The sequence below is a fragment of the Eschrichtius robustus genome, chromosome 15 (genome assembly GCF_028021215.1).
Source record: "Eschrichtius robustus isolate mEscRob2 chromosome 15, mEscRob2.pri, whole genome shotgun sequence".
NCBI lineage: Eukaryota > Metazoa > Chordata > Mammalia > Artiodactyla > Eschrichtiidae > Eschrichtius > Eschrichtius robustus.
Window position 1 is genome coordinate 54,056,817 of NC_090838.1, and position 27,660 is coordinate 54,084,476.

The window sequence follows — 27,660 nt, forward strand, 5'->3', positions numbered from 1 at the left end:
AACTGTTTTAAATTTGGAAGTCCTTGATTCTTTTGCATATCTAAAATGTCTACTTTACACACTACCAGCTATGTATTCTTATATCCTATATATTCTTGTATTATAAAAAGAATTCTTTTATTTATTCAATAAATATCTCTTGAGCGTGCTGCATGCCAGGTACTTTATTTTTGAGTTATAAAGAACCAGCTAAAAAGTATCTTTATTTCCTTGTAAAAATCTCATAAATAATGGGAAATTGAGGAATGTATTTTACACTGAATCCCAACTCTAGGCTGGATTGGAGTGAGTCAGGCGTTTGCAGATAGCCTCCATCTCTGCTTTGTTCTCTTACTGCTGCCAGGCAGTTTTCACAGTCCTGGAGGATGAAGCAGTGAGTAATAAACAAAGAAAAGGCAAACATCTCTACCCTCATACAGCTTACATTCTAGTAAGTTTGTTTATAAACTCAAATGCAGTACAGTCTATTCACAACCAGTTTTCAGTGGGTTTCTACATTGTATATAGTTCAAATTAATTTGGTTTATTAATTTTGCCATAGGTTACCCAGAAATTAAAATTTTGTTCAGTGATTTGTAAGTATATGAAGAATGAAAATAGTCTATGGGAAAGATTTAAAATTAAGAGAACATGTTATGGTTCATTCATGGATAGAATATTTGTTAAAAGCTCACTCTGTGACTGGTATTGGGTTCGATGCTGTGGATACAACAGTGAGCAAAAGCAGACACAATTTTAACCACTGGTGAGTAGGCCCAGGCTGTGTGCCATGCTGCTGTGCTATTCTCTCTGCCTCTCTCTCTTTTAGAGGTTGAGACATTACTGAACTCCTGTAGACTCTTTCTTTTTTCTTTTCTCTATTGAAAGAAAAATTATAACAAAAATTTTAAGTATCTTTGGGTAACTAAACTTCCCAAACTGCAGTTTTAATGTTCAAATTAAACCCTGAGCCACAGCATTCAGATGGTGAAGTGTGAAAACAGACCTCACATCAAAACTTCCCCTGATGTCAAGGCAGCTTTCCCTATCAATTCAGCCCAATCAAAATGATCTATTAAAAATGCAGGGGCTTCCCTGGTGGCACAGTGGTTGAGAATCTGCCTGCCAATGCAGGGGACACGGGTTCGAGCCCTGGTCTGGGAAGATCCCACATGCCACGGAGTGACTAGGCCCGTGAGCCACAATTGCTGAACCTGCGCGTCTGGAGCCTGTACTCCGCAACAAGAGAGGCCGCGATAGTGAGAGGCCCGCGCACCGCGATCAAGAGTGGCCCCCACTTGCCGCAACTAGAGAAAGCGCTCGCACAGAAACGAAGACCCAACACAGCCATAAATAAATAAATTAAAAAAAAATGCAGACCACATCCTAACACTTTATATTAATTTTCTCTTCTGCTGTAACAAATTACCACAAATTTAGTGGCTTAAACAGGGTGCATTCCTTTCTGGAGGAGAATCTGTTTCCTTGCTTTTTTGACTTCCTTCCTTTCCTTGGCTTATAGTCTTCCTCCTCCATTTTCAAAGCTGAAAGTGGCAGGTTGAGTCTTCTCACTGCGAATCACTCTGATACTGACTCTTCTGCCTCCCTCTTCCACATTTAAGGACCCTCTTCCACACTTAAGGATTACATTAGGCCCATCTGGATAATGCAGGATAATATCCCTATTTTAAAGTCAGATAATTAGCAACCTTAATTCCATCTGCTACCTCAATTCCCCTTTGCCATGTAATAAAACATATTCACAAAATCTGGGGATTAGGATGTGGACATCTTTGGGAGGCCATTATTCCGGCTGTCATCCACTCAGCTATCATACAGTGGCTTCTCACTGCAATGAGAACAAAGATCATACAGCATAGCATGGCCTACAGAGGCCCTAACTAATTTATCATCCTCCAGCTGCCTTTATAGTTTAGCTATATTGATTCTCTGTCACTCGAACCTCCCAAATTTGTTCCCACCCTAAGGCCTTTGCATGTACAATTTCCTCTCCCAGGAATGCTCTGTCAATTCACCATATCTTCATGTAGATGACTCCTTGTCATTCAGGTCTGAACTCAAATATTACCTTCTCAGTGAGTATTTCTCTGATCACCAATTCTTTGTATTTTTTCCTAGTACGTATCATTAATTGAATGACTTTTACTTACGTATTTTTGCTTGTTTCTTATCTATATCATTCTTCTTCCTTCCCACACACACCTGAGTGAGAACTCTTGAGAGAGCAGTGGGGCTGCTATGTGCCAACTATACATCAGGCATTGTGGTAGGGTTTGTAGAAATTATAATGACTAAGACAGTTATCGTGGTTCCAGCCTTCACAGAGTTTATAGGTTAATGAAGAAGCAGATATTAATCTAATAATCATATAAGAGAATAAAATTACAAATATGACAGTGTTATAATGCTTTATAGTTAATATGTTTTAATATCTGGTAGGACTAGTTCCCCCCTCATGGATTTTTTTTTAGTGTTTCATAGATATTTCTATATGCTTATGTTTTACGTGAACTTTAGTATCAACTTGTCTAACTTCATAAAAGTATGTTGGTATTTTTACTGGGATTACATTAAACTTGTAAGTTAATTTAGAAAGAACTGGCATCTTTATAATGTTGAGTCATCCCATCCAAGAAGAGGGGATGTCTTTCCATTTGTTCAAGGCTATTTTTATGTCTTTCCAAGTGTTTTAAAGTTTCCCTCATATAGGTTTTGCATATTTGTTGATCAATTTATTCCTAAATTTTTAATCTTTGTTGATATCATGCATGGGATTTTCCTCTACCATTCTCTAACCGGTTACTGTTTGCGTATCAGTATATGAAAGCTATTGATTCCTATGTGTTAATTTTACATTCCTTATTGAATTTTTAGAATATTTTATTTTATTATTGATTCCCTAGGGCTTTTCAGTTATATTGTAATATCATTGCCGATAGAGAGAGTTTTATTTCCTTACTAATTCTTATGCCTCTAGTTCAAAAACTGGCAAATATTTTCTGCAAGGGCCAGACAGTATATATTTTAGGTATTGAGGGCCATATAGTCTCAACTATCAAGCCATGGACAGTAAATAAATTAATAGGTGTGGCTGTGTTCTAACAAAACTTTATTTACAAAAACAGGCAGCAGGTTTGGATTTGGCCTGTAGTTCATAGTTTGCCAACCCTTGCTCTAGCTGATTTATCTAATTATACCGGCTAATACCTCTGGTACAGTTTTGAATAGTAGCAGAGATACTGGGCATTTTTGCCTTGTTTCTGATCTTAGTGGAAATGCTCTTAGTGATTACCCATTAAGTAAGATAGCATTAGGACTAAATTGTATATATATTCTTTTGTTAAGAATGTATCTCTCAATTGCTATTTTCTTGAGTGTTTTTATCAGGAATGGGGATTGAATTTTGTCAGAGACTTTCTCAGCATCTAAAGAGATAATCATATTTTTATTGACTTCAGATTTATTAATATGATGTATGATATTAATGGATTTGGTAACATTGAACCAACCTTGTATTCTCAGGATAGATCCAGGTGTTGGATTTTGTGTGCTAATATTTTATTTAATATTTTATTAACATTGATGTTTATGAATGATATTGGTTTATAGTTTTCTTTTTCTGTGCTTTACAGAGTTTTTCTTTATTTTTAATGCATTGGGACAATTTGTAGAGCATTGAGAATATCTGATCTCTGAAGGCGTGGTAGAATTCTCCTATTGAACCACCTGGGCTTGTTGCTTTTTTGTAGGGTAGTTCTTTAAGCACTTTGTCTATTTCTTTTATGGTCGGCTTCAGATTTCTAAATCTAATGGTGGTCACTTTTGGCAATCTGCATTTACCTAGGAAATGATCTATATTTTCTATGTTTTCAGATTTATTTGCTTAGAAATCTGCAAAGTAGTCTCTTATGATTTAAAAAAAATTGTTACAATGATTAATTCCTCCTCCCTCTGCCATTTCTTATTTTGTGTATTTATGCTTTCTCCTTTTTCTTGATCAACTTGATCTGTTTTCTTAATTTTTTTCAAAAACACCCAGATTTGATGTCTTAATTAGTTCTACAACTTTTTAAAACTCCTACCTTATTGGTCAGTAAACTATAGCCTGTGGGTTAGTCACTGTTTTTGTAAATAAAGTTTTATTGGACCACAGTCATGTCCATTCATTTATGTATTGCAGACAGCTGCTTTTGTGCTACAACAACAGAGCAGAGCAATTGCAGCAGAGAACATGGCCCAGAGGCCTAAAATATTTACTCTCTAGACATTTAGGAAAATTTCCCAACCTCCACTCTGCCTGATTAATTTCTGCTTTTATTTTGATTCCTTCTGACCTATTTTGCTTAGTTTCTTGTTATTTCTTAAGATTTTTGAGTTGGAATTAGTTCATTTTATTTTTTCATTCTCCCTGATAAAAGTGGCTAGTGTAATCACTTTTTCTCTGATCATTACTTTAAATCCCATTATAATTATTTTTTAGAAATTTCATGTTTTATTTTCCTCTTTCACCCAAGAGTTGTTTAATAGAAAGTTTTAACATTTCTAGGAGGAAAGTCGTTTTGTTTCTTGTTAAACATTTCTAGTTGTATTGCATTGTGATCAGGGAGTGTTTGTAATAGTTCTTCCTTATGGAACTTAGCGGTATCTGTTTGGCACCTAACATGATCATTTTTGGTTAATATTTAACAGGTTCTTGGGAAGAAAATTTATTCTCTATCATCAGAGTGTAGAATTTGATAAGTATCCATAATATCTACATTACTGATTATCTTGTTTAAGTAGTCTTTCTTCTTACTTATTTTTTGTCTACTTAGTCAATTTTTGTAATAAGAATAATGAGTTAAAGTCTCCTGTTATTAGTGTCTATGTTTCCTGCATTTCTTGTAGATTTTCCTTCATAGAGGTTGTTTCTGTGTTACTTGGTACATACATATTTGTGTTACCTCTTTGTTGTGAAATATGGGTGTTAACATTTCCTTGTCAATATTTAATGCTTTTGTGCTTCTCTCTGTAACCAGGATTTCTACTGTTTCTTATTTTTATTTGCCTGGAATACCTTTTCCCATCTATTAGCTGTTCTGATGAATTTGTTTTAGCTATGTATATAGTACATAGCCAGATCTTGGTTTATGAGCAAATTGAAAATCTTTTTGGTTTTTTTTGAAAATCTTTTTGTTTTAATGGATGAGGTAAGTTCATTTATATTCATTGATATGACTAATATTCTTGGTCTCAAGTCTGTCTGAATATTTTATAATTATGCAAATTTGGTTTTATTTGCTTATGTTTCTTCTGAGGTTTGAATGTGCTTTTTTAAAAATGGAATTTAGGAAGGTTTGTAGTTTTGTTGGTGGTTACCTTTGTACTAATACCTTTTTTTTAAAATTCAATTTTATTTTTTTATAGGCAGGTTCTTACTAGTTATCTATTTTATACATATTAGTGTATATATGTCAATCCTAATCTCCCAATTCATCCCACCACCCCCCCCCCGCCCCGCTTTCCCCCCTTGGTGTCCATATGTTTGTTCTCTACATCTGTGTCTTTATTTCTGCCTTGCAAACTGGTTCACCTGTAACATTTTTCTAGATTCCACATATATGCGTTAATATATTTGTTTTTCTCTTTCTGACTTACTTCACTCTGTATGTACTAATATCTTTTCTAATGCAGTTAGTCTCTTCTTAGTTATTATTATCTGATGCATCAGTGTTTATTGGTATCTTTTAACTCTCACCTATACCTATACAGCAATCAGTGGGCTTATTTTGCTTTTCTCTTTTACTGTCAGTGTTCCTCCCATTTTTTAAGTTGTATCATTTCTACTTAATCACAACATACAGTATCTGTACATGAATCTTCCACACTCATCTCCCCACACTCCTGTTTTTGTTTTCTATCTACATTTAAATGTATTAAAACATTCACAATTAGTCCTGTGGCTGAAGTTTTCCCAATCATCTCATGGTTGGATAAAGCTCCTCTTCTAGTACATTCCTAAAGAAGGACTCGTGTAAACTGTTACTCTTTAGATTTGATACTTGTAGAAGAACTTGGATGGATATAAGTTCTTGGTTTACAGTTTCTTTCACTGAGTTTTTAAAAATTGCAGCTCCACTTTTGCCTTGCTGTGTATTTTATTTTTGAAATGGTTGATGCTAGTTTAATTCTTTTGCTTTTGTAAGTTACTTGATCCCTTTTTAAAAAAAATTTATTGGAGTATAGTTGATTTACAGTGTTGTATTAGTTTCAGGTGCACAGCAAAGTGAATATGTTATACATCTACATATATCCACTCTTTTTGTTTTTTTTAGAATCTTTTCTCATATAGGGCACTACAGAGTATTGGGTAGTTACCTGTGCTGTACAGCAGGTTCTCATTAGTTATCTATTTTATATATAGTAGTGTGTATATGTCAATCCCAGTCCCCCAATTTATCCCTCCCCCCCTTATCCCCTGGTAACCATAAGTTTGTTTTCTACATCTATGACTCTACTTCTGTTTTGTGACTAAGTTCATTTGTACCTTTTTTTTAGATTCCACATATAAGTGATATCATACGATATTTGTCTTTCTGTGTCTGACTTACTTCAATCAGTATGACAATCTCTAGGTCCATCCATGTTGATGCAGATGGAATTATTTCATCCTTTTTTATGGCTGATTAATAGTCTACTGTATATATACCACATACTTTTTTATCCCTTCCTCTATTGATGGACATTTAGGTTGCTCCCATGTCCTGGCTATTGTAAATAGTGCTGCAGTGAACATTGGGGTGCATGTATCTTTTTGAATTATGGTTTTCTCTGGGTATATGCCCAGGGGTGGGATTGCTGGGTCATATAGTAGTTCTATTTTTAGTTTTTTAAGGAACCTCCTTACTGTTCTCCATAGCGGTGTACCAATTTACATGCCCGTCAACAGTGTAGGAGGGTTCGCTTTTCTCCATACCCTCTCCAGCATTTATTGTTCGTACATTGTTTGATGATGGCCATTTTTGACCGGTGTGAGGTGATACCTCACTGTAGTTTTAAATTTGTATTTCTCTAATAATTAGTGATGTTGAGCATCTTTTCATGTGCTTTTTGGCCATCTGTATGTCTTCTTTGGAGAAATGTCTATGTAGATCTTCCACCCATTTTTTGATTGGGTTATTTGTTTTTTTGATATTGAGCTGCATGAGCTGTTTGTATATTTTTCAGGTTAATACCTTGTTGGTTGCTTCATTTGCAAATATTTTCTCCCATTCTGAGGGTTGTCTTTTTGTCTTGTTTATGGTTTCCTTTGCTGTGCAAAAGCTTTTAAGTTTCATTAGATCCCATTTGTTTATTTTTGTTTTTATTTTCATTACTCTAGGAGGTGGATCAAAAAAGATCTTAATGCGATTTATGTCCAAGAGTGTTCTGCCTATGCTTTCCTCTAAGAGTTTTACAGTGTCTGGCCTTACATTTAGGTCTTTAATCCATTTTGAGTTTATTTTTGTGTATGGTGTTAGGGTGTGTTCTAATTTCATTTCTTTACATGTAGCTGTCCAGTTTTCCCAGCACCACTTTTCTCCATTGTATATTCTTGCCTCTTTTGTCATAGATTAGGTGACCATAGGTGCATGGGTTTATCGCTGGGCTTTCTATCCTGTTCCATTGGTCTATATTTCTATTTTTGTGCCAGTACCATACTGTTTTGGTGACTGTAGCTTTGCAGTATAGTCTTAAGTTGGGGAGCCTGAGTCCTCCAGCTCTGTTTTCTTTCTTAAGATTGTTTTCGCTATTTGTGATCTTTTGTGTTTCCATACAAATTGGAAAATTTTTTGTTCTAATTCTGTGAAAAATGCCATTGGTAATTTGATAGGGATTGCATTGAATCTGCAGATTGCTTTGGGTAGTATAGTCATTTTGACAATATTGATTCTTTCAATACAAGAACATGGTATTTCTCTCCATTTGTTTGTGTCATCTTTGATTTCTTTCATCAGTATATTATAGTTTTCTGAGTACAGGTCTTTTGCCTCCTTAGGTAGGTTTATTCCTAGGTATTTTATTGTTTTTGTTGTGATGGTAAATGGGATTGTTTCCTTAATTTCTCTTTCTGATCTTTTGTTGTTAGTGTATAGGAATGCAAGAGATTTCTGTGTATTAATTTTGTATAATGCAACTTTACCACATTTCATTGATGAGCTCTAGTAGTTTTCTGGTAACATCTTTAGGATTTTCTATGTATAGTATCATGTCATCTGCAAACAGTGACAGTTTTACTTCTTCTTTTCCAATTTGTATTCCTTTTATTTCTTTTTCTTCTCTGATTGCCGTGGCTAGGACTTCCAAAACTATGTTGAATAATAGTGGTGAGAGTGGACATCCTTGTCTTGTTCTTGATCTTAGAGGAAATGCTTTCAGTTTTTCACTGTTGAGAATGATGTTTTCTGTGGGTTTGTCATATATGGCCTTTATTATCTTGAGGTAGCTTCTCTCTATGCCCACTTTCTGGAGAGTTTTTATCATATATAAGTTACTTGATCTCTTTACCAGGAGGCCTTGAAGATTTTTAAAATTAATCATTGAAATCTAAGAGTTTTGTTGGGATAGGTCTCAGAGCTGATTGTTCTAAGATAATTTTTCTCAGGCATCTGGTAGGATCATCCAATGTGTAGATTCAAGTGGTTTTTAAAAAATTTAATTCTGAAACATTTTCCTGGATTATAGTTTTAAATATTAATTCTGTTCCACTGTTTTATTTTTCTTCTTCAAGGAATCAAAATGTACAAATGCTAATGCTTTTTTGCCTTATCTGCCACTCCATTACTTTCTCCCTGACTTTTAAAATTTTCTTTCTTTACTTCCTTTTCATTCTCTTGTTTTCTGCCATTTTCAGTGTCTTTTATTAAATTTTAATTTGAGTTTATTCTCACTTGAGTGCCTTGAATTGATTTTTCATTTCTCAGATAACATTATCTTTTTCTTCTTTTTCTTTCTTGAGTTCAGTGAACTTCCTCTCTTCCCTCCTACCCTCTCCTCTCCTCTGCTCTTCCTTCCTTTCCTTCTTAGTTCTTGTCTTTTTAATCCAGAGTGGGTTTCCATGTACCCAGTTGCTTGTTTGAGTTTATTTAATTCTGCTTGGAGTGTTGCTGTACAGTTTTCTTCTACTTCATGGTTGTTTGGGGGGAGAGAATTTTCCTCAGTTGACGTGCATTGATTTTCATTTTCTATTCCTTTAAAGTAACTCTGTGTGGAACTGTTTATATTTTTCCTGTTTATTTTTGTGGTATTGGATGTATTTTGTGAAATTCTGGTTCAATAGTGCCCTCAGTATGACAAAGTCTAGGGAATTATTGGTGAAAGGATAGATATATTTACCAGTGGAACATAATGGCAAATCCAGAAAGAAATCTTTACACTTATGGGTAACTGAGTTTTTGACAAAATTGCAAAGGCAATTCATTGGGGCAAGGAGCCTTTTCCACAAATGGTGCTCGGAAAATTGGATTTTCATGTACAAAATAATGAATTTAGACCCTTATGTCACATCATACATGGAAATTAGTATGAACTAAAACTATAGAACTTCTAGAACAAAACATAAGAGAAAATTTTGGGGTTCGTAGGTTAGAAAAGAATTTCTTATGTACAACACAAAAAGCACAATTGATAAAAAAAAGCTAAATTGGGCTTCACCAAAATTTGAAACTTTTGTACTTCAAATGACACTGTTAGGAAAATGAAAGGGCAAGCCACAGACTGGGAGAAAATATTTGCATGTATCTGATAAAGGACTTATATTCAGACTATATAATATATAAATAAATTTTATAACTCAGTAATATGAAAACAACCCAATTAAAAAATGCACAAAAGTTTTGTATAGATATTTCGCCAAAGAAGATATACTAATGGCTAATAACCACATAAAAATGCCCAGCATCATTAGTCATTAGGGAAATGCAGTTAAAATCATAATGAGATACAACTCTACACCCAGTAAAATGATTATAATAAAAAAACCTGACAATACCAATCATAGGTGAGAACATGGAGAAACCGGAACCCTCATACATTGCTGATGGGTATTTAAAATGTTAGAGTCACTTTGGAAAAACAATCTGGCAGTTTCTTAAAACTAGGAAGATAAATATAAACTTACAACAATATGATCCACCAATTCTACTCCAGAAGATCTAACCAAGGGAAATGAAAACAAATGTCTACTTGAAGATGTATATGTAAATATTTATTAGTAACGTTATTCATAATAGCCGCAAACTGGAAATAATTCAAATATTCATCAGCTGGTGAGTAGATAAACAAAATGTGGTATATTTATACAATGGAATACTGTTCAACAATTAAAAAGGAATGAACTACATGCTACAATATGTATGAACCTCAAAAACATAATGCTAAGTGAGAGAAGCCTGACAGAAAAGACAACATATTGTATGACTCCATTTATATGACATGTCCAGGTCGTATGATTTCATTTATATAAGATTTCTCTAGAGACAGAAAGCAGACCAGTGATTGGCTCAGGCTAGAGGTGGGAGTGGAAACTGACTGTACCTTGGCACAAGGAAGCTATTTGGGTGACGGAGATGTTTTAAAACTGCACTGTGATCGTTGCACAACTTTATAAACTTACCAAACATCACTGAATTGTATACTTTCAATGGGTGAATTTTATGGTACATGTAAATTATGCCTCGGTAAAATTGCTTTTTAAAAAGTAAATAAAGAGGTAAAGCTTCAGGCGGCTGAAGATAATAGAGGCTGCCTTCCTTTCTATGTCCCAGTACTTCCTCTATAAACAATACAGAACACAGTAAAGGAAGGGAGGATTGAAACTCATGGGAGAAGCTAAACTATATGAAAACTACACCTTTGGCGTAACTTGAAGACAGAGAATGTCCAAACTTCAATATAATTGTAAGTAAAATGGAAAAAAACCCAAATCCCAGTGCATGATTTCTCCATCTTCTGGTGCTCTTGTAGATCAGAGCAGGGATTACATGGAAGGGACTTAAAAGTAACATGCAACTCAAAGGGGCAGTTTTTAAAATGCATAGCTTCTGGGGCGAGGAGATGGGTGGGTGATAAAAGGCAAAAAGGGAGAGGCACCTTTTGGCAACTGGTGTGAAGGAGGAAAAAAGTATAAGAGGAAGATTTAGGGTCTTGCACAACAACAAAAAAAGAGTAAACAATGAGAGGTCATACATCTACATAGGAGTGTGTGTAGAGTGCTTAATTAGCCCCTCTTTGGTTCTCTCATTTCCAGGCTCTCCTTTTAAAATTTCTGGCTAGTCTGTTCTTCTGTCACTTGACATAAGCAGGCTTGTAGAAATGTGACTTTCCCTGTTCCTTTTCCTATCAAGTTTGTTTCTTTTACTGAGAGTGAGTTTGCTATTTTTATTGACACTGCTGCCAGGTGGGTTTTTTCACTCTTAGGCTCCAGATAAAGTCAACTGTTGGTTTTCACAACCTGTCTGACCTGAGTAGAACTACAAGGCTGAACTAGCTTGGGGGGTGGTGGGAGGATGGGAGCAGCCCCAGAACATCACAGATTCCCACTTTATTACTATAAGTTCAGCAGTTTTTCGTAAATAAGTGCTTCTTAGTTCGTTTGCCATTATTTGATTTCCAGAGCCCTGAAATGGTAGTTTTGGTCCAGTTTTATAATTGTTTCCTGGGGAGATTTACTGATCTCTAAACTCTGCCATACCTGGAAGTCCTGCCCCTTCATTTACTGTTAATCTATGTAGTTTGAGGCATTTTTTTCAAGGATATTATAAGTATATATGTATAGTTGATAGATATGAAATATATATTTCATGTATCACATCGTATATCGTATCATATTCATGTATGTAATATATGATATGTATAAAAAATGTGGCCTCTTCACAATTATTGCATATAGTTGGGATCCTCAAGAGCAGGTATGTTAACTAAAGACCAGAGGCCAAGTCCTGTCCACTACCTGTTTTTGTAAATAAAGTTTTATTGTAACACAGCCACTCTCATTCATTTATATATTGTCTGCGGCAGCATTCATACTATAGCACCAGAGCTGAGTGGTTGCAATAGCGTCTACATGGCCCACAAAGCTTAATATCTGGCCCTTTACACAAAAAGTTTTCTGACCTTAGCTTCAGAGCAGTATCATCATCATAATTAACATTATAATTATCATTAGAAATAATGCTATTAATTTGTCCAGTGTTTTTAATTTCACATTTATTCTTTTTGTTTTCTCAATAACCCAATGTGGCAAGCTGGACAGATATTAAATGAACATTTATCAGATTTCAAAAATGAGTGGCAAGCTTGCATAAGTATGAATGTATAAAATTATAATTCAAAGTAAATATTCTAAGAATAATATTTTAATAACATAATGATACCAAAATTTAACAACAGAATACAAATAGAATTTAGTATGTTATAGTAGTTTCATTTGGCCTGGGATAACATTCATTCTAACAATATTCTTTTCATATATTTCTGCCTCCATCAAGCCTGCTCTTCCATGACCAAACTACTGCAAAATCCTAGCCATGAGAAAATGTGCATTTTTTTCTTTGATATTTTGAAATTTCCTTGCTTAACTATTAGTTTGCATTTAAACAGGGAATATTTCAATTGTTCAATACTAAATACTGCTCCTGTATGGAGCAATTTTCTCAGTTCAGCATAGCTTACGTGTCAGCAGAGACATTCAGTGTTCTTTGTTGAATAATATGTCTGTGGATTGAACAAAAGGGAGGGAGGTTATCTGGAAATATGTCTTCTCCTTGAGGTGCTAAAGATAGGCCAACAAAAGCTTCATTTAGCATATCCCCTCTGTCCAAAGGCCCCAGGAGTTCTGTTAAAAAAGGATTAAGATATGAGTCAAATACAAATGTAATTTCTGCTAACTTGTTCATAAGTACAGTTACAGGAAAACTTTCACATATCCCAATGAAACTTTTTTTTTTTTTTTTTGGTCAGTTTACTATGTAGCGCACAGTGGAAATCTTGCAGTCACAGTTCCCTATGACTTATGTTATTCTTAGACTTAGCTCAACCAGGGGAGTTTGATAGCTGAATAATGAATTTTTTTGAGTTCAGATTTAAAAAATTCATTTATAACTTGCCATTCATAGTGTTGTTTTTTTTAAAATTTCTTTATTTATTTAGTTTTGGCTGTGTTGGGTCTTCGTTTCTGTGCGAGGGCTTTCTCTAGTTGTGGCAAGCGGGGGCCACTCTTCATCGCGGTGCACAGGCCTCTCACTATCGTGGCCTCTCTTGTTGCGGAGCACAGGCTCCGGACGCGCAGGCTCAGCAATTGTGGCTCACGGGCCTAGTTGCTCCGCGGCATGTGGGATCTTCCCAGACCAGGGCTCGAACCCGTGTCCCCTGCATTGGCAGGCAGATTCTCAACCACTGTGCCACCAGGGAAGCCCCCATTCATAGTGTTTTTAAACAGCATTTTATTAATCAAGTATTCTTTTTTTTGTTAACCAATTAACTATAATATTTTATTATATTGGAAAATTGTAAGATTTTTAAAATTTTACTCTCTCAAATGTAGCACACAACTTGAAAACTAAAAGGAAAATATTTTTTCCAATATTTGCTCCTAATAATTTTGAAGTGTTTATAGAGAGTTTGCTATTCCCACATCATACAGATGAATAGGGAGAACTTTAATATTGGCAACTTTGACACAGCATTGTTTTTAAAAATTGTTTGAAACATAATGAAGTGTGAAAAATATATACTTGAAAAAACATAAACCTTATTAAAAACCAGCAGCCCTTAGAACCACAGTGTATCTGTGTGTATTTTTTTTTTTTAGTTAAAAAATTTTAGACTACAGAGTAAAAACACATAACTTAATTTTTACCATGCTGAGCATTTTTAAGTGTACAGTTCAGTAGTATTAAGTATATTCACATTATTGTGCAACAGATCTCCAGATGTTGCAAAACTGATGCTGAACACCCATTAAAGACTCCCCATTTTTCCTTTCATCCAGCACCATTTTACTTTCTTTTCTATAAATCTGACTACTTTAGATGCCTCATGTAAGTGGTATTGTACAGTATTTGTATTTATGTAACTGGCATATTTCACTTAGCATAATGTCCTCATGGATCATCCATACTGTAGCATGTGACAGGATTTTCTTCCTTTTTAAGGCTGAATAATATTCCACTCTATCTATATACCATGTTTTGTTTATCCATTCATTCTTCCATGAATATTTGGGTTGCTTCCACCTCCTGGCTATTGTGAATAATGCTGCTATGAACATGGGTGTGCAGATATCTTTTTGATACCCTGAATACAATTTCTTTGGATATATACATATATAAGTAGGTTTGCTGGATAATATGTAAGTTCTATTTTTAATTTTTTGGGGAACCACCATATTGTTTTCATTGTGGTTGCACCATTTTACAATCCTACCAACAATGTACAAGGGTTCCAATTTCTCCACATCCTAACCAACACTTGTTATCTTCTGGTTATTTTTTTGGTAGTAGCCATCCTAATGAATGTAAAGTGATATCCATTATCGTTTTGATTTGCTTTTCCATAATAATCAGTGATGTTGAGCATCTTTTCATGTGCTTATTGGCCATTTGTATATCTTCTTTGGAGATAAGTCTATTCAAGTCCTTTGCCCATTTTTGAATCAGGTTGTTTGATTTTTGTTGTCGAGTTTCAAGAGTACTTTATATATTCTGGATATTAATCCCTTATCAGATTATGATTTGCAGATATTTTTTCCCATTCCATGGGTTGTCATTTCATTCTGTTGTTAGTGTCTTTTGATGAACAAAAGTTTAAAATTTTGATATAGTCCAGTTTATTTATTTTTACTTTTGTTGCCTGTACTTTTGGTGTCATATTCAAGAAATTATTTCAAATCCAGTGCCATGAAGATTTTTCCCTGTTTTTTTTTTTCCCTAAGAGTTTTTTAGTTTTAGGTCTTATGTTTAGGTATTGATCCATTTTGAATTAATTTTCATGCATGGTGCAAAATAAGGGTCTAGCTTCATCTTTTGCATATGTATATCCAGTTTTCCCAAAACCATTTGTTGAACAGACTGTCCTTTCCTCATCAAATGGACTTGGCACCTTTGTTGAAAATCATTTGACCGTATATGTGAGGGTTTATTTCTGAGCAGCTTATTTTATTCCATTGGTCCATATGTCTGCCTTTATGCCAGTGCCATACTGTTTTTTAGCTTTGTGGTAAGTTTTGAAATGAGGAATTGTGAGTTCTCCAGCTTTGTTCTTCTTTTTCAAGATTGTTTTGGCAATTCAATGTCCCTTGAGATTCCATATGAATTTTCCGATGAGTTTTTCTGTTTCTGCAGAATACATCATTGGGATTTTGATAGGGATTACGTTGAATACGTAGATTGCTTTGGGATATACGGATATTTTAACAATGATAAGTCTTCCAACCCATGAACATGGGATGCTTTTCCACTCATTACTGTATTCTTTATTTTCTCTTAGCAGTGTTTTCTACTTTTCAGTGTAGAAGACTTTCACCTCGTTAGATTAAGAATTTCATTCTTTTTGATGCTCTTGTACATGGAATTGTTTTTAAAATTTCCTTTAGAGATGTTTCATTTCTAGTGTATAGAAACATAGCTGACTTTTGTGTGTTAATTGTGTATCCTGCAACTTTGATGAATTCATTCATTCTAACAGCTTTTCAGTGGAATATTTAGGGTTTTCTACAAATAAGATTATATCATCTGCAAATAGAAATCATTTTACTTCTTCCTTTCCAATATGGATGCCTTTGATTTATTTTGTTGCCTAATTGCTCTGTCTGGGACTTCCAGTACTATGTTGAATAGAAGTGGAGAGAGTGGGTATCCTTGTCTTGTTCATGATTGTAGAGGAAAAGCTTTCAGCTTTTTACCATTGAGTACCATGTTAACTGTGAGTTCTTCTTTATTATATCAATAGTTTTCTCCTGTACCTACTTTGTTGAGTTTTTATTATGAAAGGGTGTTGAATTCTGTCAAGTGTTTTTTGTGCATTAATTGATAAATACATATAGCTTTTGTCCTTCATTCTGTTAATGTGGTATATTACATTCATTTTTTTCAGGTTGTACTATCCTTGCATTCTAGGAATAAATCGCTTGGTCATGGTGTATAATCTTAATATTCTGCTGAATTTGGTTTGGTAGTATTTTGTTAGCAATTTTTGCTTCAACAATCATCAGAGTTATTGGTCTATTTTCTTTTTTTTCTTCGTCCGACTGGTTATGTGGGCATCTTTCTTGTAGCTTTGGTTGTATAAGAGACCTTCTGCCAGTTTTCAGTTGGTTTTCTAGGAGAAATGTTCCACATGTAGATGTATTTTTGATATGTTTGTGGCAGAAGGTGACCTCCCTGTCCTTCTACTCTGCCATCTTGATCTCCACCAGTCTACTCTTTTCTTTTCGTTTTTTAAAAAATAAATTTATTTATTTAGCTATTTATTTTTGGCTGCATTGGGTCTTCGTTGCTGCACGTGGGCTTTCTCTAGTTGCGGCAAGCGGGGGCTACTCTTCGTTGCGGTGCGCGGGCTTCTCATTGCAGTGGCTTCTCTTTTTGTGGAGCATGGACTCTAGAGCGCAGGCTCAGTAGTTGTGGCACACAGGCTTAGTTGCTCCGCGGCATGTGGGATCTTCCCAGACCAGGGCTCAAGCCCATGTCCCCTGCATTGGTAGGCAGATTCTTAAGCACTGTGCCACCAGGGAAGCCCTCTTCTTTTCTTTAGTGTCTTTGTCTAGCTTTGGTATTAGGGTAATGATAGCCTCATAGAATGAGTTTGGGATGTTACTTCCTCTTCAGTTTTTTGCAAAAGTTTAAGGAGTTTTGGCATTAATTTTTCTTCAAATGTTTAGTAGAATTTCTAGTGAAGCCATAGGCCCTACGCTTCTCTTTCTGATTCAACTTCTTTATTAGCTATAGGTCTGGTCAGATTTTCTATTTCTTCATGATTCATTCTTGGTACGTTGTGTGTTTCTAGGAATTTATCCATTTCTTCTAGGTTTTACAATTTGTTGGCATGTAATTGTTCATAGTGCTCTCTTATAATCCTTTTTTGTTTCTGTGGTATTGGTTGTAATGGCCCCCTTTTCATTTCTGATTTCTGTTTCTGAGTCATCTTTTTTTTTTTTAACATCTTTATTGGCGTATAATTGCTTTGGTGTGTTAGTTTCTGCTTTATAACAAAGTGAATCAGCTATCTTTGTTAATCTAGCTAATGGTTTGTCAATTTTGTTGAAATTTTCAAACAACCAGCTCTTAGTGTTATTGATTTTTTCTATTGTTTTTCTCATCTCTATTTCATTTATTTCACCTCTGATCTTTGTTATTTCCTTCCTTCTGCTAACTTTGGGCTTAGTTCATTTTTCTCTAGCTCCTTGAGTTGTAAAGTTAGGTTGTTGATTTGAGATCTTTCTTCTTTTTTAATGTAAACATTTATTGCTATAAACTTCCCTCTTAGCACTGCTTTCACTGCATCTCCTAAGTTTTGGTATGTTGTGTTTTCATTTTCACTTGTCTCAAGATATTTTCCCTTTTGATTTCTTCTTTGACTCATTGATTGTTTAAGAGTGTGTTGTTTAATTTCCATGTTGTGATGGTTAATTCTGTATATCAAACTGATTGGGCTAAGGGATGCTGAGATGGTTGGGTAAAACATTATTTCTGGGTATGTCTGTGAAGGGGTTTAGGAAGGAGTTAACATTTGTATCAGTAAAGAAGATCCACCCTCATCAGTGTGGGCATGTATCATCCAATCTGTTGAGGGCTGAAACAGAACAAAAAGGCAGAGAAAAGGCAAATTGTCTTTTTCTCTTCTTGAGCTGGGACCCCATCTTCTCTTGCACTCTGACATTGGAGCTTCTGGTTCTTGAGCCTTTGGATTCTGGGACTTACATCAGTGACAAGTTCTCAGCAGGCCTTTGGCCTCAGACTGAATTACACCACCAGATTTCCTGGTTCTCCAGCTTGCAGATGGCATATTGTGGGACTTCACAATCTCCATAAACATGTCAGCCAGTTCCCATAATAAATTCCCTCATATATCTATCTATGTTCTGTTTGTTCTGTTTCTCTGGAGAACCCTAGTACACATGTATTTGCAGATATTTTAGTTTTTCTTCTGCTGTTGATTTCTCGTTTCATTCCATTATGTTAAGAAAAGATCTTCCTAATGATTTCAGTCTTTTAAATTTTGTTAAGTCTTGTTTTTGGCTTAACATAAGGTCTGTCCTGGAGAATGTTCCATGTGCATTTGAGAAGAATGTGTTTTCTGCTATTATTGGATGGAGTAGTCTATATATGTCTTTTAGGTCCAATTGGTGTGTAATGTTGTTCAAGTACTCTGTATCCTTCCTGATATTCTGTCTGATTGTTCTTCCATAACGGAAAGTAGGGTATTGAAATGTCCTACTGTTAGTTTGTTATTATTTCTTCCTTCGATTCTGTCATTGTTTGGTTCATTTCAGAGCTCTCATGTTTAGTGAACAAACACTTATAATTGAAATATCTTCCTGGTGAGTTGTCCTGTTTATCATTATATAAGGTACTTTGTCTCTTGGGACAGTTTTTGACTTAAAGTCTGTTTGTCTGATATTAGTACAGACAGCTCTGCTGTCTTGTGGTTACCATTTGCACAAAATATATTTTTCCATCCTTTTACTTTAACCTATGTGCATTGCTAGATATAAAGTGAGTCTCTTGTATGCAGCATGTTGTTGGATCCTGCTTTTTTAAATCCAAAAATTAGATATAGATTAGCCAATCTATGTCTTCTGACTGAGGAGTTTCATCTATTTACAGTTAAAGTTATTACTGATGCAGAAGTATTTACCACTGCCATCTTATGTATGTCTTCTGGTTTTTGTCCCTCATTTCTCCACTTACTCCTTCCCGTGAGTTTCTTTGACTTTTTTGTAGTGATATGCTTTGATTTCCTTCTCTTTTACTTTTGGGTGCATTCTGTAGATATTTTCATTTTGGTTATTTCAATTAAACAAAATACCTTATAAAGCAATAAAAATCAATTTTAAACCAATATCTTCAGTCCCATGTAAAAACTCTACTCCTTTACATTTCTGCACCCAATTTGTTACTGTTGTTAAAAATTATATCTTTATATATTTTGTACCCATTAACATAGATATATGGGGCAAATATTTGGGGGGCTTTTTGTCTTTTACACTCTATTTAAGAATTAAAAGTGGATTTATGCAACAAAATCACAGGAATAAAGGATTCTCTATTTGTCTATATGTTTACCTTTACTGGGTAGCTTTTACTTTCATATCACTTCATGTTGCTGTGTAACATCCTTTCATTTCAATTTGTAGGACTCTTTAGCATTATTGTAGGGCAGGCTTAATTCTAGGCATTACTTAGAATTAGTAATGAATTCCTTTAGCTTTTGTTTATTTAAGAAGATGTTAATTTCTTTTTCATTTTTTAAAAATTGAAGTTTAGTTGATTTGCAATATTGTGTTAGTTTCATATGTGCAACATAGTGATTTGTTTTTGTTTTTTGCAGGTTATGTTCTATTATAGGTTATTATAAGATAGTGGGTGTAATTCCCTGTGCTGTAGAGTAAATCATTATTGCTTATCTATTTTATGTATACTATTTTGTATCTCTTAATCCCATACTCTTAATTTGCCCCCCCCCTTTGGTAGCCATGCATTTGTTTTCTATGTCTGTGAGTCTGTTTTATATTTAAATTCATCAGTACTATGGTTTAGATTCCACATATATGTGATATCATGTAGTATTTGTCTTTCACTGTCTGACTTCACTAAGTTTGATATTCTCTAGGTCCATCCGTGTTGCTGCAAATGGCAAAATTTATTCTTTTTTTGTGGCCGAGTAATATTCCATTGTATATATATACCACATCTTCTTAAGTGTATCATTTGTTGATGGACATTTGGGTTGCTTCCATGCCTTGGTTATTGTAAATAGTGCTGCTATGAATATTGGGGTGCATGTATCTTTTCGACTTATGGTATTCTCCGGATATTTGCTGGGATGGCAGGATCATATGGTAGCTCTATTTTTAGTTTTTTTAAGGAACCTCCATACTGTTCTCCATAGGGGCTCTACAAATTTATAATCCCGCCACAGTGTAGGAGGGTTCCTTTTTCTCCACACTCTCTCCAGCATTTATTATTTGTAGACTTGATGATAGCTATTCTGACTGGTGTGAGGTGAAACTTCATTGTGGTTTTGACTTGCATTTCTCTAATAATTAGCAATGTTGAGCATTTTTTCATGGGCCTTTTAGCCATCTGTATGTCTTCCTTGGAAAAATGTCTGTTCAGGTCTCTTGCCCATTTTTTGGACTTGGTTGTTTGTTTTTTTGATATTGAGTTTTATGAGCTGATTGTATACTTTGGATATTAAGCCTGTGTCGGTGCCAATTGTTTGCAAATACTTTCTCCCAATTCATAAGTTGTCTTTTCATTTTGTTGATGGTTTCCTTTGCTGTGCAAAAGCGTTTAAGTTTGATTAGGTCCCATTTGTTTATTTTTGCCTTTATTTCTTTTGCCTTGAGAGTCTGATCTAAAAAAAAATCGTATGATTTATGCCAAAGAATGTTTCGCCTATATTTTCTTCTAGGAGTCAGTCTTACATTTAGGTCTTTAAATTATTTTAAGTTTGTTTTTGTGTGTGGTGTGAGGGAATGTTCTAATATCATTGACTTATAAGTAGCTGTCCAGCTTTCCTAATACCACTTGTTGAAGAAAATGTCTTTTTCTCCATTGTATATTCTTGCCTCCTTTGTTGTAGATTAATTGACCATACATGTGTGGCTTTATTCCTGGGCTCTCTATTCTGTTCCATGGATCTATCTGTCTTTGTCCCAATATCATGCTGTTCTGATTATTGTAGCTTTGTAGTACAGTTTAAAGTCTAGGAGGGTTATGCCTCTAGCTTTTTCCCCCTCAGGATTGCTTTGGCAATTCTGGGTCTTTTGTGATTCCACATACATTTTAGGATTATTTGTTCTAGTTTTGTGAATAATGTCATGGGTATTTTGATAGGGATTGCATTAAATCTGTAGATTGCTTTGGGTAGTATGGACTTTTTAGCAATATGAATACTTGCAATCCAAGAGCACGGAATATCTTTCCATTTCTTTGTATCAGCTTCCATTTCCTTTATTAGTGTTTTATAATTTTCAGTTTATTGGTCGTTCACCTCCTTGGTTAAATTTTTTCCTAGGTACTTTATTATTTTTGTTGCAATTTTAAACAGGATATTTTAGCTTTCTCTTTCTGGTATTTCATTATTAGTGTATAGAAATGCAACAGATTTCTGTATATTAATCTTGTATCTTGCTACCTTGCTGAAATAATTTACTCTGCTAGTTTTTGTGTGGAGACTTCAGGGTTCTCTACGTAAAGTATCATGTCATCTGCAAATAGTGACATTTTAACTCTTTCCTTTCAATTTGGATACTTTTATTTTTCTTGCCTGATTGTCGTGGCTAGGACTTCCAATACTATGTTCAGTAGAAGTGGTGAGAGTGGGTATCCTTCTCTTGCTCCTGAATTTTGCGAGAAGGCTTTCAGCTTTTCACCATTGTTATGTTGGCTGTGGGTTTGTTGTAAATGGCTTTTATCATGTTGAGATATGTTACCTCAAGACCAGCGGTCCCCAACCTCTTTGGCACCAGGGACCGGTTTTGTGGAAGACAGTTTTTCCACGGACAGGGGTTGGGTGGATGGTTTAGGTGGTAATGTGAGCAATGGGGGGTGGCAGATGAAGCTTCGTTCATTCACCCACTGCTCACTTCCTGCTGTGCAGCCCATTTCCTAACAGGCCGTGGACTGGTACTGGTCCATGGTCCAGGGGTTGGGGACCCTTGCTCTAGACCCACTTTGGTAATAGTTTTTATCATGAATGGATGTCAGATTTTGTCAAATGCTTTTTTTTTCTGTATCTATTGAGATGATCATATGGGTTTTGCCTTTCCTTTTCTTAATGTGGTGTATCACATTCATTGATTTGTGTATATTGAACCATCCTTGTGACCCTGGAATGAATCCAACTTGATCATGGTGTATCATCCTTTTTATGTATTGTTGGATTGCTAATATTTACTTGTGGATTTTTGCATCTATATTCATCAAAGATACTGGCCTGTAATTTTCTTTCCTTTTTTTTTTTTTTTTTTTACTGTTTTTTGTCTGGTTTGGTATCAGGGTAATGATGGCCTTGGAGAATGAATTTGGGAGTCTTCCCTCCTCTTCAGTTGTTTGGAATAGTTTGAGAAGGATAGGTATATGTTCTTCTTCATATGTTTGGTGGAATTCCACAGTGAAGTTGTCCAGTCTTGGACTTTTGTTTGTATGGAGTTTTTTTGTTTGCTTTTGTTGATTTTTTTTTTTTTTGGCCATCCCATGTGGCTTGTGGGATCTTAGTTCCCCGACCAGGGATTGAACCTGGGCCACGGCAGTGAAAGTGCAGAGTCCTAACCATTGGACCGCCAGGGAATTCAGGGAGTTTCTGTTACTACAGATTCTATTTCACATCTAGTGATTGGTCTGTTCAAATTATCTGTTTCTTCTTGACTCTGTCTTAACAGGGTGCATGTTCTAGAGATTTGTCCATTTCTTCTAGGTTGTCCAATTTCTTGGTATATAACTGTACATATTATTCTTTTTTTTTTGTATTTCTGTGGTATCAGTTTTTGCTTCTCCTCTTTCATTTCTTATTTCATTCATTTGGGTCCTCTACCTTTCCTTCTTGGTGAGCTTGGCTAGAGGTTTATCAATTTTATTTATCTTTTAAAAAAACCAACTCTTGGTTTTATTGATCTTTTCTATTTTTTCAACCTCTCTTTTGTTCATTTTCTCTCTTACCTTTCTTATTACCTTCCTTCTGCTGACTTTCAGCTTTGTTTTTTCTTTTTCTAATTCTTTTAGGTGATAGGTTAGGTTGTTTATTTGAGATTTTTCTTGTTTCTTGAGGAAGGAATGTATTCCTATCAACTTCCCTCTTAGAACTGCTTTTGCTGCATCCCAGAAATTTTGTAGCTATGTTTTTGTTTTCATTTGTCTTGAGGTATTTTCTGATTTCTTTTAAATTTTATTGTTGACCTGTTGGATTTTTTAATTTGTATATTGTTGAGTCTTCACATCTCTGTGTTTTCTGCTTTTCTTTCTGTAGTTGATTGCTAGATTCATACCATCATGGTCAGAAAAGATGCTTGATACAATTTCTATCCTCTTAAATTTGTTGAGGCTTGTTTTGTGGTCTAGTATTTGGTCTATGATAGAGAACATTCCTTGTGTGCTTGAAAAGGGTGTGTATTCTGAATTTTTTGGATGTGGTGTCCTGTAGATATCAGTTAAGTCCAACTGATCTGTTGTGTCATTTAGGGTTTCTGTTGCCTTATTGTTTTTCTGTCTAGAAAATCTGTCCATTGATGTCCATGGGGTGTTAAAGTCTCCTACTGTTATTGTATTCTTGTCCATTTCTCCCTTTAAATCTGTTAGTTTTTTTTTTTTTTTAATATATTCAGGTACTCCTGTATTGGGTGCCTGTATGTTAGCAAGTGCAATATCTGCTTCTTGTATTCATCCCTTTATCATTATGTGATGTCCTTTTCTTTCTTTATGGCCTTTGTTTTAAAGTCTATTTTGTCTGACATGAGTATTGCTATTTCACTTTCTTGTCTTTTCTATTTGCATGAAATATCTTTTTCCATCCCCTCACTTTCAGTCTGTGTGTGTCTTTTATCCTGAAGTGAGTCTCTTGTAGGCAGCATACTGCAGGGTCTTGTTTTCAATCCAATCAGCCACTCTGTGTCTATGATCAGAGCATTTAGTCCACTGACATTTAAAGTAATTATTGATAGGTATGTACTTAGTGTCATTTTATTCCTGTTTTCCAGTTGTTTTTGTAGTTCTTCTTTGTTCATTTCTTTTTGTTTTTGCTTGGTGGTTTGAGGATTTTCTTTTGTAGTATGCTTGAGTACCTTTATTCAAGGTTTTTGTGAATCTATTGTGATTCTGATTTGTGATTACCATGGGGTTCATGTATGTTTATCCATAACTATTTCTACCTGCTTTAAACTGATAGTCACTCAAGTTCTAAGAGATTTTACAAGATTTATGTTTGTTACTCCCCTCCCCCACATTTTGTGATTTTGATGTCCTATTTTATGTCTTCATCCTTATTCTTTTACTCTTTGTTTTACTTACAGTCACTTTACGTTTTTTAAATTTTGGTTTGTTTTTTAATCTATGTACTGGCTTACTTAGATGATCTTTAATCCTTTTATAAATTAGCCTTTCCTATTGTGATTTTTCATTTCCTATAGATTCTTGCTTCTTTTCTATTTAGAGAAGACCTTTCAATATTTCTTTTAGGGTGTAGGTTTAGTATTGCTGAATTCTTTTAGTTTTTGCTTGTCCAAGAAAATCTTTGTCTCTCCTTCTATTGTAAATCATAATCTTGCTTGGTAGAGTACCTTAGGTTGCAGGTTTTTTCCCTCTCAGGACTTTGAATATATCATGCCCCTCCCTTTTAGCCTGTAATGTTTCTGCAGAGAAACCCACTGATCGCCTTATGGAGGTTCACTTGTAAGTAACTCTTTGCTTTTCTCTTGCTGCCTTTAGAATCCTCTGTTTAACTTTTGCCATTTTAATTATGATGTATCTTGGTGTGGGTCTGTTTGGGTTTATCTTGTTTGGGACTCTCTGTGCTTCCTGTACCTGCAGATTTGTTTCCTCCTTTAGGTTTGAAAAGTTTTCAGCCATAATTTCTTCAAATACCTTTTCAATCCTCTTCTCCCTCTCTTCTTCTGGAAGCCTTATTATGCATAGGTTGGCATGTTTTTATATCATCTAATAGAGATTGTATATTGTTTTCTTTTTCTTTTTTGTTTTGTTTTCTTCTGTTTACTGTTCTGCTTGGGTGATTTCCATTATTCTGTCTTATATGTATATAAGTATTATGATTACTTGTTCATTTTTCTGTGTAATTTAGTTGGCTATTCATTGCTTCTAGTTTGCTTTTTGTTTTTTTAAAATTTAACTTTCTTTATTTTCGGCTGAGTTGGGTCTACGTTGCTGCACACTGGCTTTCTCTAGTTGCGGCGAGTGGGGGCTACTCTTCGTTGCGGTGCACGGGCTTCTCATTGCGGTGGCTTCTCTTGTGGAGCACAGGCTCTAGGCACACAGGCTCAGCAGTTGTGGCTCGCAGGCTCTAGAGTGCAGGCTCAGTAGTTGTGGCACACAGGCTTAGTTGCTCTGCGGCATGTGGGATCTTCCCAGATCAGGGCTCGAACCTGTGTCCCCTGCATTGGCAGGCAGATTCTTAACCACTGCGCCACCAGGGAAGCCCCTCTGGTTTGCTTTTTATCTCAGAAATTCAATTTCCTGTTTTTGGTAGGTTCATGTTTATAGTTACTAGTTCCTTGTTACAGTGATCTGCATTTATATTGATAATCTTTTGTAATTCAGTTACATTTTTTAAAAAAATTATTTATTTATTTATGGCTGTGTTGGGTCTTCGTTTCTGTGCGAGGGCTTTCTCCAGTTGCGGAGAGCGGGGGCCACTCTTCATTGCGGTGCACAGGCCTCTCACTATCGCGGCCTCTCTTGTTGCGGAGAACAGGCTCCAGACGCGCAGGCTCAGTAATTGTGCCTCACGGGCCTAGTTGCTCCGTGGCATGTGGGATCCTCCCGGACCAGGGCTCGAACCCGTGTCCCCTGCATTGGCAGGCAGACTCTCAACCACTGCACCACCAGGGAAGCCCCAGTTACATTTTTATTACCACCTTTTTGAACTTGGGGTCTGGTATACTGGTAAGCTTTTTTTTTATTACTTATTCTTCTAGGGGACTTTTCTTGTTCTTTTAATTGGGAGTAGTTCCTTTGCCTTTTCATTTAATTAACTTTCTCTATATCTATGAATTTAGGAGAAACAGTTTTCTATTGTGCTCTTGAAGGGGTGGTTTTATGTGGGAACATCCCTGTGTAGACTGCATGTACAGTGTTTTTGGCACAAAGGCTGGTTTTGGTATGGATGCCAGCCATGTCTTTCCTCAGGGTGTGCTGGGTCCAATATCACCTTGATAGGGGATGTGGTTAGTGTTGGAATATCTAAAGCCTGTGTAGGTTGCTAGTGGGACTTCCTCTCTGCTCCATGGCTTTCACAATTTTGGAGTAGAAGCCTTGAGGGTTGGGCTTGATCCAGCTGTATTCCCCTTTAGAGGGAATGTTCTGCCCCAAAGGAGGGAAGTGCTGAAGCAAGTGAGACGACCTATGTAGATGTCCATAGCACTGCTCAGAGGCAGCCCAAGCTTGTGTCCCTTCCCCTGTTGTGTTCATCCCAGATCTAGTGCAAAGTTGTGGCATGGCGTCGGCAGGGCCAGAGCATTCACTCAGCTGGGACCTTGGCCAGGAGTGGAGACTAAGTCATGCTGGTTCCCAGCACCACCTGAATAAATATTGACAGTGGCTGCCACTGCCCTACCCCAAGTATACTCCAGCCTCTCCAGGTTGTCTTTGCATAGCTAGACTGAGTCTTTCCCCAGAGCCCAGCTGCCCCAGATCCTGTGCCAAGCTGTGGTGTGGAGTTAGCGGGGCCAGGATTTAGCCCCACTCAGAGTTGGGAGAGTGGTGAGGTGGCAGCCACCAGTGAAAAATTCTCTCCACCCTGGTTGTTGGCAAGCCAGAATACACGCACTTTTCGTGAGTAGTGTCTATCTGTCCCAGAGGTTCTTCAAGCAGCCAAGGGGACTCTTCTTCTCTCCACAGAACCCCAAGACTGTGGCTCGACCTGCTTGCTCACCATGGTGAGGGTCCACCGGTGCAGACCTTCTTTTCAGAGCCCTCCTAGGAGCAGAGGTCATAACATTATGTCTTTTTTCCATCCTACCTAGTTAAGTGGAAATCTTTCTTGTAGCTTTGGTTGTATAGGAGTTCTTCTGCCAGTTTCCAGTTAGTTTCCCATGAGAATTGTTCCACACGAAGATGTATTTTTTTTTTTAAATTTTATTTCTTTATTTATTTTTGGCTGTGTTGGGTCTTCGTTTCTGTGCGAGGGCTTTCTCCAGTTGCCGCGAGCGGAGGCCACTCTTCATCGCTGTGCGCGGGCCTCTCATCATCACGGCCTCTCTTGTTGCGGAGCACAGGCTCCAGACGCGCAGGCTCAGTAATTGTGGCTCACGGGCCCAGCCGCTCCGCGGCATGCGGGATCTTCCCGGACCAGGGCTCGAACCCACATCCCCTGCATTGGCAGGCAGACTCTCAACCACTGCGCCACTCAGGGAAGCCCGAAGATGTATTTTTGATGTGTTTGTTGGGGGAGGTGAGCTCCATGTCCTCTTACTCTGCCATCTTGATCTGACCCACTCATTTTCATTTCTGAAGCATGGTCCTGCAGGATACAGTACTCTTGGTTGACAGTTTTGTCTTTCAGCACTTTGAACATATCATCCCATTTCCTTCTGACCTACAAGATTTCTGCTGAGAAATCTGCTCATAATCTTATTGAGGCATCTTGTATGTGATGAGTCATTTTCTCTTGCTGTTTTCAAGATTCTCTCTTTGTCTTTGATTTTCAACAGTTTGATAATGTTGGTGTCTGTGTTTAAACCAGTTGGAGTTCATT

At 36.1% G+C, this 27,660-nt stretch overlaps 1 protein-coding gene across 3 annotated transcripts in view; it reads right to left on the minus strand.

Moving 5' to 3' along the window:
* Positions 1-290: 290 nt before the first annotated feature.
* WDPCP (WD repeat containing planar cell polarity effector) overlaps positions 291-27,660 on the minus strand; it is a 369,317-nt gene continuing 341,947 nt past the window's right edge. For 2 of the 3 annotated variants that reach the window (XM_068564386.1, XM_068564385.1), the window contains one exon: positions 12,455-12,853. In XM_068564386.1, coding sequence (XP_068420487.1) covers positions 12,687-12,853 — 167 coding nt within the window. In that variant the 3' untranslated portion in view covers positions 12,455-12,686. Of the gene's footprint in view, positions 359-12,454; positions 12,854-27,660 lie in introns of those variants that run through there. The other variant, XM_068564387.1, reaches the window with a different exon arrangement.